Consider the following 14,766-nt stretch of genomic DNA (forward strand, 5'->3'; position numbering starts at 1 on the left):
AGTTATCAACTTTAATATTTATGATGTCATGCGTTATCCAGACGATGTTTCTGCTCTTAATTTCATAGATGTAATCGAACCATTAACTGCTGAATATTTTGAGATTACTAAATTAGAGTCACTAGCTTTAGTACTCCACATAAATTTTTCTGTTAATGCAGCCTAGGTTTTATCAGAAAAATATGTTATTGAAAAACAAGTGCATGAAATGACAACTTATATGGACCAACAGAGGAAACTCAGGTATGACAATCAAATTCTAAAGTTACCTAATTCTAACTCCAAAATTTTTCCTTCTGTAGGGCAAGCACCCATCTTGGAGATGAAGACTCTACCAGAGCATCTGAAATATGCATTTCTTGGAGAAGAAGAAACACTTCAAGCCATCATATCCAACAAGCTTTCAGAAAAGGCAGAATATGAACTGACTGGAATTCTGAAGCAGTACAAGAACGCGATTGGGTGGACCATTGCTGATATAAAATGACTCAGCACATCTTTATGCATGCACAAAATACTGATGAAAGAAGATTTTAAGCCCTCATGAGAAGCCCAACGAAGACTGAACCCTCCGATGATGGAAGAAGATTGTATGCTAGGATATACGAGTAGTGTGTTGGATTAGTGTCTAAGTCCATAACTATTTTGGTATGTACTTGACCCGATGGTGCATGGTCCTTTTGGGTTGCCTTCACCAAAGAAACTTGGTAGGATGAATTATGGAGAGAAAGGATTAAATATGATTTATTAATATATTATGAGAATAATGTATTAAAGGAGAAATCATATTATTTAATTAATATTAGTCAAGAATTAATAAGAATTAAGTTTCTGACTAAAAGACATTAATTAAACTTAAGGGACTAAAAACTGTCAATTGTGTGATAGTTGAATATTGAGCTAATGGACTCCATATTAAAGGAGTGGACGAATTCTATGGGGAAATCCATTAGAAATCGTCCTAGGCCTTTAAGGAAGGAGTCCATGTGTTGCTTAGGGCTTAAGCATCCAAATTAGGGTTTCCTTGTTAGATAACCCTAATAGCCTCTCTATTTAAAGGACCCTTATGGCTCAAAAACGTGGTGAACTTGTGGATTAGGGTTTCCACACGTTTTTGGGCAGCCTCATTCTCTTCTCTTCTTCATCCTTTTGCTCTTGGTGTTTGTGAACCATTAGAGGAGTGACATTTGTGACTCTAAGCTTTCTAAAGTCAATACAAGAAGGATTTGAGATTGTTATTGCTACATAACAATCAAGGTATGATCTAAACCCTAATTTATATGTTATATTGATTATCATATGCTAGATATAGGGATTATAGTCTTGGATGAGTTGCATGTACAATAGAGAAACCTAGATCCAAGCATTAAGGTTTGTATGAGCACATAGGATGTTCTTATAGCGAAAACCCATCAGTGGTATCAGAGCCTTGATTGGTTTCTATTGTATTGATGCCTTGTTAACTTGTTCATGCTTGAAAAATTCGATTTTGGTGAGTCTGCCTGATGAACTCGGCGAGTCCTATTGTGGACTCGGCGAGTAGGCCCCTACTCGGCGAGTCCATAGAGGTACTCGGCGAGTTCGAGCGTCAGAAAGAGGGGATTTCGCGATTTCTTGCTATTTTTCTCATGGATACTTGCCTTATTTGTTTTAGGTCATTAAAATCCGGTTTTATACATATTTATGAGTATATCCTTGATTAAACAAAAGATAATTACCAATTGATTAGATAATAACTTCCTTATATGATTAGAGTTGGATTATTTGTATTAATTGGGTGTCTTATTTTGCAAGAAATTGAAATTAGGTCAAATATAGATAATGATAAATTTAATTGTTTAATTAATATTATTTGTTATTTGATCCTTGTGTTATGAAAAGTTTCAATTTCCCCCTTTTAGATTTTATAGTTTAAATTTGAACTTAAATGTTTTGTTTTGAAATTTAAATAGTTGAAACCCTAATGTTTTGAAAAGGTTTCAAAACTTGCCCTCAAGTTTTGGAATTTAAATTTTGATTAAAAGTTTAATTTTGATGTATATTTAAATTCTAAACCCTAATGTTTTGAAATGTTTCAAAACTTGCCCTCAAGTTTTGGAATTTAAAAGTTGATTAAAAGTTTAATTTAGGAATGTTAAATTCTAAAACCCTTGTGATGTTTTGAAAAGTTCAAATCACACCCTTATGGTTTTATTAATTAATTAAGGTGTATAATTAAAAGAGGTTTAATAAATCCATAAAAGTTTTGGTTTACAAATTAATTGAATTAAAAGTATAATTGTTAAATTTGACCAGCTAGTATTTAAAAAAGTGTAAAATACACCCTATACTATATATAACATTCAAAGTCTAACATTATATATATGTATGAGTAAAACTCAGTCTTATCGTTAGTAGGTCTCATTCACGAAGCTGGTCTATAAGGGGTGTTTAAGGAAATTGCCTATAAAATGGCGATTGAATGGGTATCCACTCTTACCCACCACACTCTTGACTAGTGGAGGGTCGTTAGCCGAACGGGTAGGATGGGACAGAAACCTTCCATTATAAGTATAATCAAGTACAAAAGTAACTAAATGTTTTACAAATTCCCAATCTTAGTTACTTTAGGCAAAAGTGAATTGATGCAATTCCATGAAATTACACTTTGTACCCTTGCGAAGACGTTAGTGGAGCGTGTGTGGTTTACCGGTACACTAAATGGTTCTAAGCAAAGGTGGCAAAGGGTGACTCAAGGTTTGTCATTGTGCGGTGGAGCGTGTGTGGTTTACCGACACATCGAATAGGTGACTGTAACATGTGAGGGCACCATGTAGATTTGCATGGTTATTCACACCCGCTTTGTGATCCTCGGCATCCCAGTCACAAACTAGAGGGGCATATCGAGATTTAAACATGCCATTGAAAAGATTCAATGAATCTCAAAGTATCTAGGAGTTTTCAAAGCATTTAAAAGTTAATTAGTTTTTCGTTTTTTCATGGTGGAAAATTAATGAATCGTCATTCACTTACCTTCAAATGTTCTGCAATTTGGGTTACGACATCCCTCTCCCGAGTTGTGGATTATTATGTAGGGTCCTAGCCTTAATATTTCATTTGGGTGATTTATTAAGGACTCAATCTATCAACTAACTTGAATTTATTTTTCTCCCGTTTTGTAGATGTCAAAGTACGACAACTATGGTCTTCCCAAATCCCGTGGAACAAGCATTCCACATGAAGATGATATTCCACGATTCGATCGAGGAACAAGAAATCATACTTCACTTCCTCCACCTCTTCTAATTATTCTCCCTAACCCACAAGATCGAAGAATTGAAAGGTTCAATGTCATTAAATCCCTATTGGAAATGAAACATGAAGATGGTAAACTCGTGTGTGCCCACGTTCTAGGAATGAAATCACACATCGATAGGTTGATAATGTTGGGTGCATCATTCCCTGATAAGTTGGCTGTGAACTAGGTTCTGCAGTCACTTCCTGAATCATATAATGAGTTCAAAAGAAAGTATTATATGATGGACCATGACGATAATCTCATTGACCTAACTTACATGCTCATTGCTGCTGAATCATAAATGATTTGGCAAAGCAATGGAGCATATTTGTTGGGAAAGTCAACCAACCATGCTTTCGAGGACATTCTAGGAGAATCGACCTGCGTTTGCTGCCAAGAGAAAGGGCGTTGGATACAAGTCTGCCCTAGGAGCCTGAAGAGTCCAGAAGATGGGAGAGTCAAAGAGTATGGTTGCGCTTCAGGTAAAATCCACTATCTAACTCCGTTAAGTTCCTGTTTGTTGATTCTTAATACATAATGTGATAAGATTGCATTTGAATGTTTTGCAGGATCAGTGAAAAGAGAGGAAGCTTGATGGAAGAGCAAGATGAATCTAATCACAAAGAAATGGATCTCGATCGCATGGACTTGAAGATTAGATTTTGAGCTTAGAAAGTTATGATAGAGTTGTTAGGAATATTTGATTACATAGTTTTCAGTTGATTTTGCATTGTAAGGACAAATGTTTTCCGCTGCTTTTATGAATAAAATAAATTTTGATTTGACTCATTTATTTATTTATTTATTTCCTTGCAATGAAATCGTTATGAAAAATTGATGTTCGTATATTTCTACAACGAATGAATGTGATTCTTAATTATGTTGTTTGTGGAAATGTCGAGAATTTACCAAATAGGGAGAGTTTCTCATCACCCAAGTTTCAATTGGAAATAAACTTGGAATCACACAACTTGGTTGCATGATGAATGAGAAATTTCATATTTGGAAATTAGACTAATTCGTTGACAAAAGTGTTAAGTGAAGGACTAGGAAATCGAGTACACAAAGTTGTGTGTTAATCAAGTCCACCACAAGAATAATAAAGATATTCGTCATGATTTACTAAAAGTTTAATATGATTATAATTACAAGATTAAGTGTAATTCTGAATTGATTGAAAAGGTTTAAATCAATAACAGAACAAATAAGAAGAATCAAGTAGGTAGAAAGATAAAAGTTTCTCTATTCTAAGAAGAAGGGAGAGTACCTTTTATGTTTTATGATATGTCTTAATGATTAAGAACCATATCTCAATTGATCCTCTAAGAAAATCTTAGTACAATTGTATGTATAAGAAGAGGAATCAAGAATTGAAGAAATGGTTAAATCAAGAAGTCAATCATACTTCATTCCAAAACAAGTCTTAGAGTTAAGATTGTAATATTGAGTGACAAGTCTTAAGAAGGTTTATAACATTCATCAAATGTAGAATTTGGAAAAAGGCTTTCCTATTCTCGCACATTTGAAATTGGAAAGTTGTGATGTCTTGGATAAGACAAAGACCAACTAGGACCAATTTTATGAAATGTTTTGTCTTGATAAAGGCTACACTAACTCTTGAATATTTGTTTGTCAAGAAATGTTTATTGACAAGAGAATCTTATATGTCAAGGAGTCAGTGGGAGTCTTAATGGTCTTGAAAGGTTTCAAGAACAAATCAAGAATAAACCTTATCGATCATCACTAGCACACGAGTAGAGGTTTACAACCTATCGTGTTGACATTACCTTGTTTCTGTGTCGTTCCAATTGAGTTAATTATGCATGTGAGCCCTATGAGTTCTCATTTGAATGCATAAAAGGCAAGGACCTTGATCAATTGAAAGTACATTGATAGGAAAGGGTGAGCTGCTTAACTACTTGGAAGACATGGTGGGCAGCCGTGTTACCATAAGGCAAGAAATCAAGATTGAGAAGGTTCGGTCCATATGAGTTTGGATTTGTCGCAAACTTTGGTTTTGACAAATTCACATGGATAGAAACACATACACCATTAAAATCTAAGTGTCATAAGATTCCCTCCTTCATGAAAATGACTGTGAGGAAATGCTTTCACTAAGGAAGATTTTAAGAAGATAGTGATTGTGAAAATTGTAATCTCGAATTCGATTATGGTTACGGTATCCCTTTCCCTGATTCGAATTATGAGATTTGGCAATTAGTCTAAATTGTTTAAGACACACATATAAACTATCTAAGGCAAAGGTGTATAAGTTTAAGAAGCCTTGATAAAAGATTATCAAAGCATTGGGTATTAGAAATATGAACTTAAAGAAATTCAATAGGCATTGTTTTTCTGAAAGTTAAGTTGTTTCTGAATACATGTCAAAGCTAGTGGGAGCATAAGTGTTATGTTTGTAATAATCATCGTGATAGTGGGAGCATAAATGTTATGATTGCATGATTATTAAGGCAGGTATTGCAAGTTAGCAATATTAATTATAGAAAAACAAGAGTCATACTTTGCAAAGTTGTAAGGGTTGAATAATTGTTTTGCTATAATTAAGGGAGAGAATATTATGCTTCATTTCAAATCTAAAGGCTTAGGTTGTGGAATGTTAATAAACTTAGTCAAGGATACATAGTGCGTTCTTAAATTTCGATTATGATTACGGCATTCATCTTCATAATTCGAATTGTGAGAACGTAGCACATAAAATATTATGGCAGAAGATTGATAAAGTATCAAATTTTTATGTAAGACATTATGCATCGTGTCCCATATGCTTCGGGTTTAGGATCGATTGCAAATGCTATAATATTTGACCATTCTAAAATTTTCCAAATGTCTAGCACATTTAGATGGAAAAGGACAAGAATCGGTTTGACTAAGATAATTAAACAACTATCAAAGGACAATCCAAAGTTCGCCGATGATTGGTCGCTTGTGAGTAGTTGGAAGTATAGTATTGGATGGACCATATCGACAGTATTATGAATAGATAAGATTCTATTAATAATGAGTTGTCATATGGCAAATATGGAAATGTTTCCATATTGGGAGTTGGATATTGAAAGTCTGTGTCTAGATTAGAAATTTTATGCAAAATGATGTTCAAAGGAATGTACTTTGAGTGAGAGACATCACATCTATGGAATTATCTTGTAACAATCTCCGATAGAGGACCTTGTAATTTCATTGGCAATAGTCATTGTGACTTTAGTGCAGTGATATTACGAAAGGATCATTGCATAAAATGTTAGAATCTAACATATTCTATAAGTGGCAAGAATTTGATATTCTTTCACGTGTGAAAAGGATTAGGAGTTGTGAAATGAGTATGATTGGAAATGTGTTCATTTGATCTATTTCACAAAGTAAGAACCGTAGGTAAACATTGTGTGCATGCTAAGAGCATGGGACAAATGTAGTAATGATTCAAGTAAGAAGTTGATTACCCGAAACAACAAATAATGAGTAATCGATATGGTGATAAATAAAAGGTGTTTTATTTATACTCAAAGGTTTGAGGCCATATGGGATTAGTATTATTCTTGTGTTTCACTTTGCATGTTTTGACTTCCTGAATAATTTAATTTGTTGAGAACAGTCAAATTATTCGAACGGGCCACAGTCGTTCATATGTTGGAAGTAGATATGAATGAAGACTGTCGTGAATTGGTGTGTGGATTGTCTAAAGAGTATTAGACATAAGCAAATGTTTGCTGTAACGTTCATGAGTGCTTATGAATATGATTTGAGCATTGGATTAAACCCATGCTCACTTGGATCACTTCATGAATTGTATCACGAGTGATTGGTGAGACGATAACATCTTATATTCTTGAAACCGAGATGTGTGAGTTGTATCTTGCGAGTCGGTTGCACATTGATAATATGTAAACACACCAGTAACTTGGTGTTATAAAACATATTATTGTGTGTAATTCGGTAAGTGAGTGCAAGCGAGCATTGAGTCAAAGTTTATCCATTCCTTTTATCCAAAGTAGGATAAAAACGATATCTTTGGGCCCCTCGATGATTTAGTGATGACACCTAAGCGCTTGGCCAAGCCGGGATTAAATTGATGTGTTCAATTGTAGTCTGTTATCAGTCATCGTAAATCGGAAGTCGGGAAACAATATAGAGAGAATGAATATATTTCATGTCTCATATCTATACGATATCTAGAATGGAGGAATATATGATCCCTTATCTAAAGGACACGCGTATTTGATAAGATCAGAGTTGACAGCGGCTTTAGAAAGCTACGATTGCAGATCAGGATCTGAAGTCATATGCAGAATAGTTGTTAGACTTATCCAAGTGGGAAACTGTTGGATTAGTGTCTAAGTCCATAACTATTTTGGTATGTACTTGACCCGATGGTGCATGGTCCTTTTGGGTTGCCTTCACCAAAGTAACTTGATAGGATGAATTATGGAGAGAAAGGATTAAATATGATTTATTAATATATTATGAGAATAATATATTAAAGGAGAAATCATATTGTTTAATTAATATTAGTCAAGAATTAATAAGAATTAAGTTTGTGACTAAAAGACATTAATTAAACTTAAGGGACTAGAACTGTTGATTGTGTGATAGTTGAATATTGAGCTAATGGACTCCATATTAAAGGAGTGGGCGAATTATATGGGGAAATCCATTAGAAATCGTCCTAGGCCTTTAAGGAAGGAGTCCATGGGTTGCTTAGGGCTTAAGCATCCAAATTAGGGTTTCCTTGTTAGATAACCCTAATAGCCTCTCTATTTAAAGGACCCTTATGGCTCAAAAACATGGTGAACTTGTGGATTAGGGTTTCCACACGTTTTTGGGCAGCCTCCTTCTCTTCTCTTCTTCATCCTCTTGCTCTTGGTGTTTGTGAACCATTAGAGGAGTGACATTTGTGACTCTAAGCTTTCTAAAGTCAATACAAGAAGGATTTGAGATTGTTATTGCTACATAACAATCAAGGTATGATCTAAACCCTAATTTATATGTTATATTGATTATCATATGCTAGATCTAGGAATTATAGTCTTGGATGAGTTGCATGTACAATAGAGAAACCTAGATCCAAGCATTAGGGTTTGTATGAGCACATAGGATGTTCTTATAGCGAAAACCCATCATAGTGGTATGTTAGTTAGAGTACCAAGGATCGATGATCGTCTAGTTGAGTGCCCTAGGCGTTGTATGTAGTCATTTAGGATAAAATGAGAACTCTTGATCTAGGCTTTCTTGCATGTTCCTTGTTTGATTGTGGCTCTAGAGTGGGATCACCTGTTCGACTGTCTATCTCACCTCTAATTACATATAGTTATACATTCATTAGTGATCTGCTAGTAGTGACGTAGAGCGGTCCAGACATCCTATAGGCCTTGCGATGTAGGCTCATGTGTACACACTTATGGTGTGTGGTATTTTAAGGGAACTCACAAAGCTTTGACTTACAGTTATAGATTAAATGTTTTTTAGGTACCATTGTAATCGTGGGAAGGCGAAGACATGACTGTACATAATCATCAACAACATTGGAGATTCCACATTTTCTATATTACTCTACTAGGTGTGAGACCCATGTATTACATGGGTTTAATTAAAAAAAATATATGAAATTTTAATAATTTGAATGGTTTGAATTTATAAGAAAAATAAGAAAAATTTTGAATTATTAAAATTAATGAAACTTTAATGTATTGAATACATTACATATATAAACCATTTCTAATAAATACTTTACATATATATTACCTTACATATTAAATGTGAAATTTTAATTTAATAAAATGAAAAATACAATAAAATGACAAGTGGAAAATAGAAAATTTAAAAATTCTAGAAAATAACATGTGTCTAAATGAATGAGAAGAGGACATGTGACAAAAAAAACCTTCATTTATTATAGTAGATTTTTTAAACAAGTGTATTTTGAAACAAATTAGTTTTCTTAACTTGAGTTTTATGTAAATGATGTTTTACCTTATTTAAAAATAAAAAAATTATTTGTGAAAATGAGACTTTAGATAACGATGGAGTTTAAAACTACTATTATGACATGATAATTTTCGGATTTCATTCCTAGCATCTTTAAAAGAATTTACATCCCATATTTTAATCGCGTTGTTTAAAAATTATAAATGTTTCATTCGCACCAGTCGTATGATCTACCCATATCACCGATTCGTCATGGATTATCCCCCAAAATACTTCCATAGTGATATGATTATTTTTTTAAAAATTAAATATAAAACAAAAAATTGGTTTCATATAAAGTTGTTTAACAATAAAAAGACATCTAACACCATTTAAACTAAATATTTTATAAATTAAGAATGAACATGTGATTAATGATTAATGTTAGGTGAATTCGTCAAATCAATTTATTCCACAACCAAATGGATCGAGTTAATCACAATTACAATATGATGTATACAACTTTGAAATCCAAATTTAAATAAACAAAGGAAGACATAGTAGCATAAATTGGACAATAACTTTGTCTACTAAATTCTAAAAACCCTAAAAAAAACCCCTAATATGGAAAAGCAGTAAACGATTAAACAACCAAACAAACCCGGGCGTGATAGACATGACCACCACCACCGCACACACAACCACCACCAGTTTCCGATTGGGCGAGATTTGTTAACGCATTTCCCTCTCACAACGAGTCTTTCTTTGTATCGACATACATTCCAAAGCCTCTGAAAAAGGGTATATAACTTCTAAATCCATGGAATATTACCTTTGTTCCTAAATCCTATCTATGTGGTTGCAAACCCCTCTTCATATTTCCCTCCCTCTCTTCAAAAAACCACGAACTTATCCGTTTTCCTGTCAATTCATTCCAACCCAGTTGGGGATTTTGTCAATTTCATCTCTCAAATCCTTTTCTTTCTCGAGAAGAAAAACGAATACGCGTTTCCCTTTTTTTTCCGGGTATATGACTTGATTACTTAAGAATCAGAAGAATTAGAAGAATTAGAAGATAGTAGCTATGCAGTCATCGTCATCTTCATCGTCGTCTTCATCTGTAACTTTAGAAACCAATAATGCCGTCAAATTTTTATCCAAATTGACTAACTTCGCATTTGATTCCAACACTAAGTGCTTGAGTTTAGATGGGTATTCCTCGGTTCTCTCTAATTTTGTGCAGTGCGACAGAAAAGTTGGGGATTTTTGGGCTGGTGGGAGAAGGAAATCATTAAAAGTTGTGGGTTCATTGAGTTCAGGAACCCGAGGCGCTTCTAGTATCAATAAGTTCTTCAATGAGTTTAATAAGTTCGTTAGGTTTCATTGCGACAGGATTCCACTTGGGTTCGCTTCTGTTAAGCTTAGTTCAGGGAATATTAGTGGATTAGAAGATAATGGTGGTGTTTTGGAGGATGAAACATTGCCTTTGAGTGGTTTTGAGTCTAATGGTAAGAAAAAGGTTCTAATTTTGATGAGCGACACAGGTGGTGGACATCGGGCTTCTGCTGAAGCAATTAAATGGGCGTTTAATGAGAAATTTGGTGATGAATATGAGGTTGGTTTGTTAAAGTATTCCCTTTTAGTTTCCATTACTCATGAATGTGTTCTTTATGTTTCAAAAATCTGTGTTTTTTCAGGTGTTTGTAACTGATCTATGGACAGATCATACTCCATGGCCATTTAATCAATTGCCAAGAAGTTATAATTTTTTGGTTAAACATGGATCCTTATGGAGGATGACATATTATGCTTCTGCTCCTCGTGTGGTTCACCAATCGAATTTTGCTGCCACTTCCACTTTTATAGCAAGGTGAAGATTCTTATCTTCCTATTTAACATTCAAATTGATTACTTTTTTGATGTTGTTTTCTTTGGATTTATGTTTTTGGTATGTTGCTTATATTTGGAGAATTTGTGCACACTAATATTATAGCTAATAAGCTTCTTTTTATAAAAGTTTCTATGGGTGACTAAATAATAGGCCCACCTTCATGTGTGAGTCTTGATTCTCTAACTTTTAACATAGAGGGTGTTTGGTTGTGTGTTTTAAAGTGATTATTGAGTAATCAGAATCAGATAATTAGCTATATAATAAACAAATCAATGAAAGCATGTTGCTATTTGTTTCCCTTTACACCATAGAAATTATACACCTCACTAATCTGCCTATTATGTACACAGAGAGGTTGCAAAAGGTCTAATGAAGTATCAGCCTGATATCATCATCAGTGTACATCCTCTAATGCAACATGTACCACTTCGTGTCTTGAGGTCAAAGGGTCTTTTGGACAAGATTGTATTTACTACAGTTGTCACTGATTTAAGCACTTGTCATCCTACATGGTTTGTTTTCCACTCAAACTTATTTTGTTACTCATGACATGACATGATATGACATGACAAGACAAGACAGGTTGTATTGTATTGACATGTATTGAACTGAGATTTAGACTGATGTCAATGTGACAAAAGTTTCAACCTTTTGTCCCACCCAATACCCCTTCTGTTGAAAAGACCTGAATGCCCTTGTCATCCTCATAATTGAAAATAGCCCTAGAAAGATTGTGATTTTGGTTTGTTGTTTTTGTTTATGTGATAGGTTTCATAAACTTGTAACAAGATGCTATTGCCCTACAGAAGAGGTGGCAAAACGGGCTTTAAAAGCTGGACTCCAATCTTCTCAAATAAAAGTTTATGGGCTCCCTGTTCGACCTTCTTTTGTTAAGCCCATTAGGCCCAAGGTTTGTTTGAATCTTTCTTTAAAACATAAGAAATGTTTGACACTTGTACTTTCACCATTATATTCATTTAGCCACTTTAACTATTGAGTATATTTTATCGATTTGGCCATTGAACTATTGTTATAATATAGTTAATGACCAAATCACTAAGATGGTGAAAGTACATTTTGCTTTTCTTTAACTTTTTTAAAAACCGGAAAAAGGGTTTTTTTTAAAAAAGTCAAAGAAAGTACAAAAAGAAACATTTTTTTTTTTTTTAAATTTGAACAAATGAATAGGATGAATTGAGGAGGGAGCTTGGTATGGATGAGGATCTACCTGCAGTGTTACTGATGGGGGGTGGGGAGGGGATGGGGCCCATTGAAGCCACAGCTAAAGCATTAGGAAAAGCATTATATGATGAAAATCTTGGTGAGCCAATTGGTCAAGTTCTTGTCATTTGTGGTAGAAATAAAAAACTTGCTACCAAATTGCTTTCAGCTGAATGGAAGATTCCTATTCAGGTATATATATTATATATTTCACTTTTTTACTTTTTTCATATTTATTTACTACATATAATATACTATATATATATATATATATATATATATATATATATATAACACTTGATGGAAAGAAAAAAAAGAGATCCTTTAATATTTTCTTTTCATTATAAATTAAATTTATTTAGTAAGTAATCAGATTTTAGAAGATACAATTTAAGCCATGGATTCATATTGTTTACAGGTGAAGGGATTTGTCACTAAGATGGAAGAATGCATGGGTGCTTGTGATTGTATTATCACAAAGGTAAATTGGTTGCTTCTATTCACCTCCAAAATTTTAATTTTTTGACTTAGATTTTTGGGTTAAATTTGTATTTATGCAAATAAAGTGGTTTTTTTTATACGGAATATGCAATATTTTTCTGGTTTAATCTCAAAAAAGACCTTATATTTTGTGTTTTTTCCGAATTAAAACTCAAATTTATTTTTTTCTTGAAAAAGGCCTTGTACTTTTTCATTTTTTCCGAAAAAGCCCTCAACTTTGTATTTTTTTTTTCCGAAAAAACCCTTAACCTTCTAAATGCTTCTTTCGAATAAACCCTCAATTTTTTTTAGTTTTTCTTGAAAAAAAAACCCTCACATTTTACAATTTTTTTTGGCAAAAAATGACTAAAAGGGCCAGATCGGAAAAAATGAAAAAATAAAAGGTCTTTTTCAGGAAAAAATAAATTCGAGGTTTAATCCGGAAAAAACACAAAATATTACGTCTTTTTTGAGATTAACCTTATTTTTTATACAAAATATAAAACATTGTTTTATAAAATGGTAAAAAAGCGAAACATTGCTGCATAAATAAGCATTTAACCGTTTGTCAAATTAATTCTCTATGCACAAGTAAGATATCAACGTTATAAGCGTAAATTACACAAACGGTCCCTATGGTTTGGGGTAATTTGCACGTTTGGTCCCTAACTTATTTTTCTAACACGGAAGGTCCCTACTATTTGTTTTTGTTCTGTCTTACTAAAAAGACTATTTTGCCCTTGATTTTTTAATTTATTTAAATAAACACATCCACAGCTCCACTTCCACCTCACCTTATCTTACCATAATTATTCAACTTTATTTAAATAAATTAAAAAATCAAGGGCAAAATAGTCTTTTTAGGTAAGACAAGAACCAAGCACGCAACAAAAAAAACTATAGGGGCCTTCCGAGTTAAAAAAATAAGTTGCGGACCAAACGTGCAAATTACCCCAAACCATAGGGACCATTCGTGTAATTTACTCAAGTTATAATATTACTGTTTTGACACTTAAAAAGTCAAAAGTCAATGTTGACTATTTCATTGACCTTTTTATTTCTCATAGGCTGGTCCAGGCACAATTGCAGAAGCCATGATTCGAGGTCTCCCCATCATTCTAAACGATTACATAGCTGGCCAGGTAATTTTCTTATTAAAGTTGATTTCAGAATGCAAGGGTAAAATGGTCATTTTGCTATTGTGCAGGAAGTTGGAAATGTACCTTATGTAGTGGAAAACGGATGTGGGAAATTTTCAAAGTCACCAAAAGAGATTGCAGAAATTGTTGGTCAATGGTTTGGTCCAAAAGCACATGAACTCAAGACAATGTCACAAAATGCATTGAGATTAGCAAGACCCGATTCGGTGTTCAAAATTGTTCAAGATCTTCATGAACTTGTGAAACAAAAAAGTCTAGTAATGCAATATTCGGGTTCCACTTAAGAAGAATGAGATTGAATTTAAAGCTACTTGTGTAATGAAAAACAAAACAATTTTGACTTATGTTGTAGCAAGTTATGCTTTGAAGGGATTTTCCCATGAAGGTTGTATAAGAGGTAAAAGAGCATGTTTTAAAACATAGTATTCATTTTGTGTGTGATTATATTATGTGGGATTTGAGGTGAAAAATTTGTAAACATTGTTTATCATTGATAACATCTATTACTTGAACTATTTGTACTTTGTTTTGGCAAATGAATAATACCCTAGATGGAAGACCAAAAGTGGAATATTTGTACTTTGCTTTTGCTTTTCTTGGTTAAATTGGCCATGTTTACCCTTGTTTTGAGGGTAATATACATAAAAGCCACTATGTTTTACAATTTTTATGGTTTAATCATTATATTTTAGTTTTGTAAATGTAAGCCACCCAAGTTTGAGAGTTTTTCCTAAGTCAACCACTTTGACCAATGATTTGCTATAATATGTTAGGTTAAAGTTGTCACAACAGAAAAATATATCGAAGTTTAGTGGTTT

General features: G+C 33.4%; 1 protein-coding gene across 1 annotated transcript; it reads left to right on the plus strand.

Annotated features, from left to right (window-relative positions):
• Positions 1-9,825: 9,825 nt before the first annotated feature.
• Positions 9,826-14,463, plus strand: MGD1 (monogalactosyl diacylglycerol synthase 1). The gene is made up of 8 exons (XM_079004552.1): positions 9,826-10,811; positions 10,894-11,066; positions 11,438-11,599; positions 11,856-11,997; positions 12,276-12,500; positions 12,727-12,789; positions 13,856-13,930; positions 13,996-14,463. Exons 1-8 carry the CDS (start codon positions 10,281-10,283, stop codon positions 14,230-14,232), a joined length of 1,608 nt encoding a protein of 535 aa, XP_078860678.1. The 5' UTR covers positions 9,826-10,280; the 3' UTR covers positions 14,233-14,463.
• Positions 14,464-14,766: the final 303 nt, after the last annotated feature.

The sequence above is a fragment of the Lactuca serriola genome, chromosome 6 (genome assembly GCF_051521515.1).
Source record: "Lactuca serriola cultivar US96UC23 chromosome 6, Lser_US96UC23_V15, whole genome shotgun sequence".
Lineage (NCBI taxonomy): Eukaryota > Viridiplantae > Streptophyta > Magnoliopsida > Asterales > Asteraceae > Lactuca > Lactuca serriola.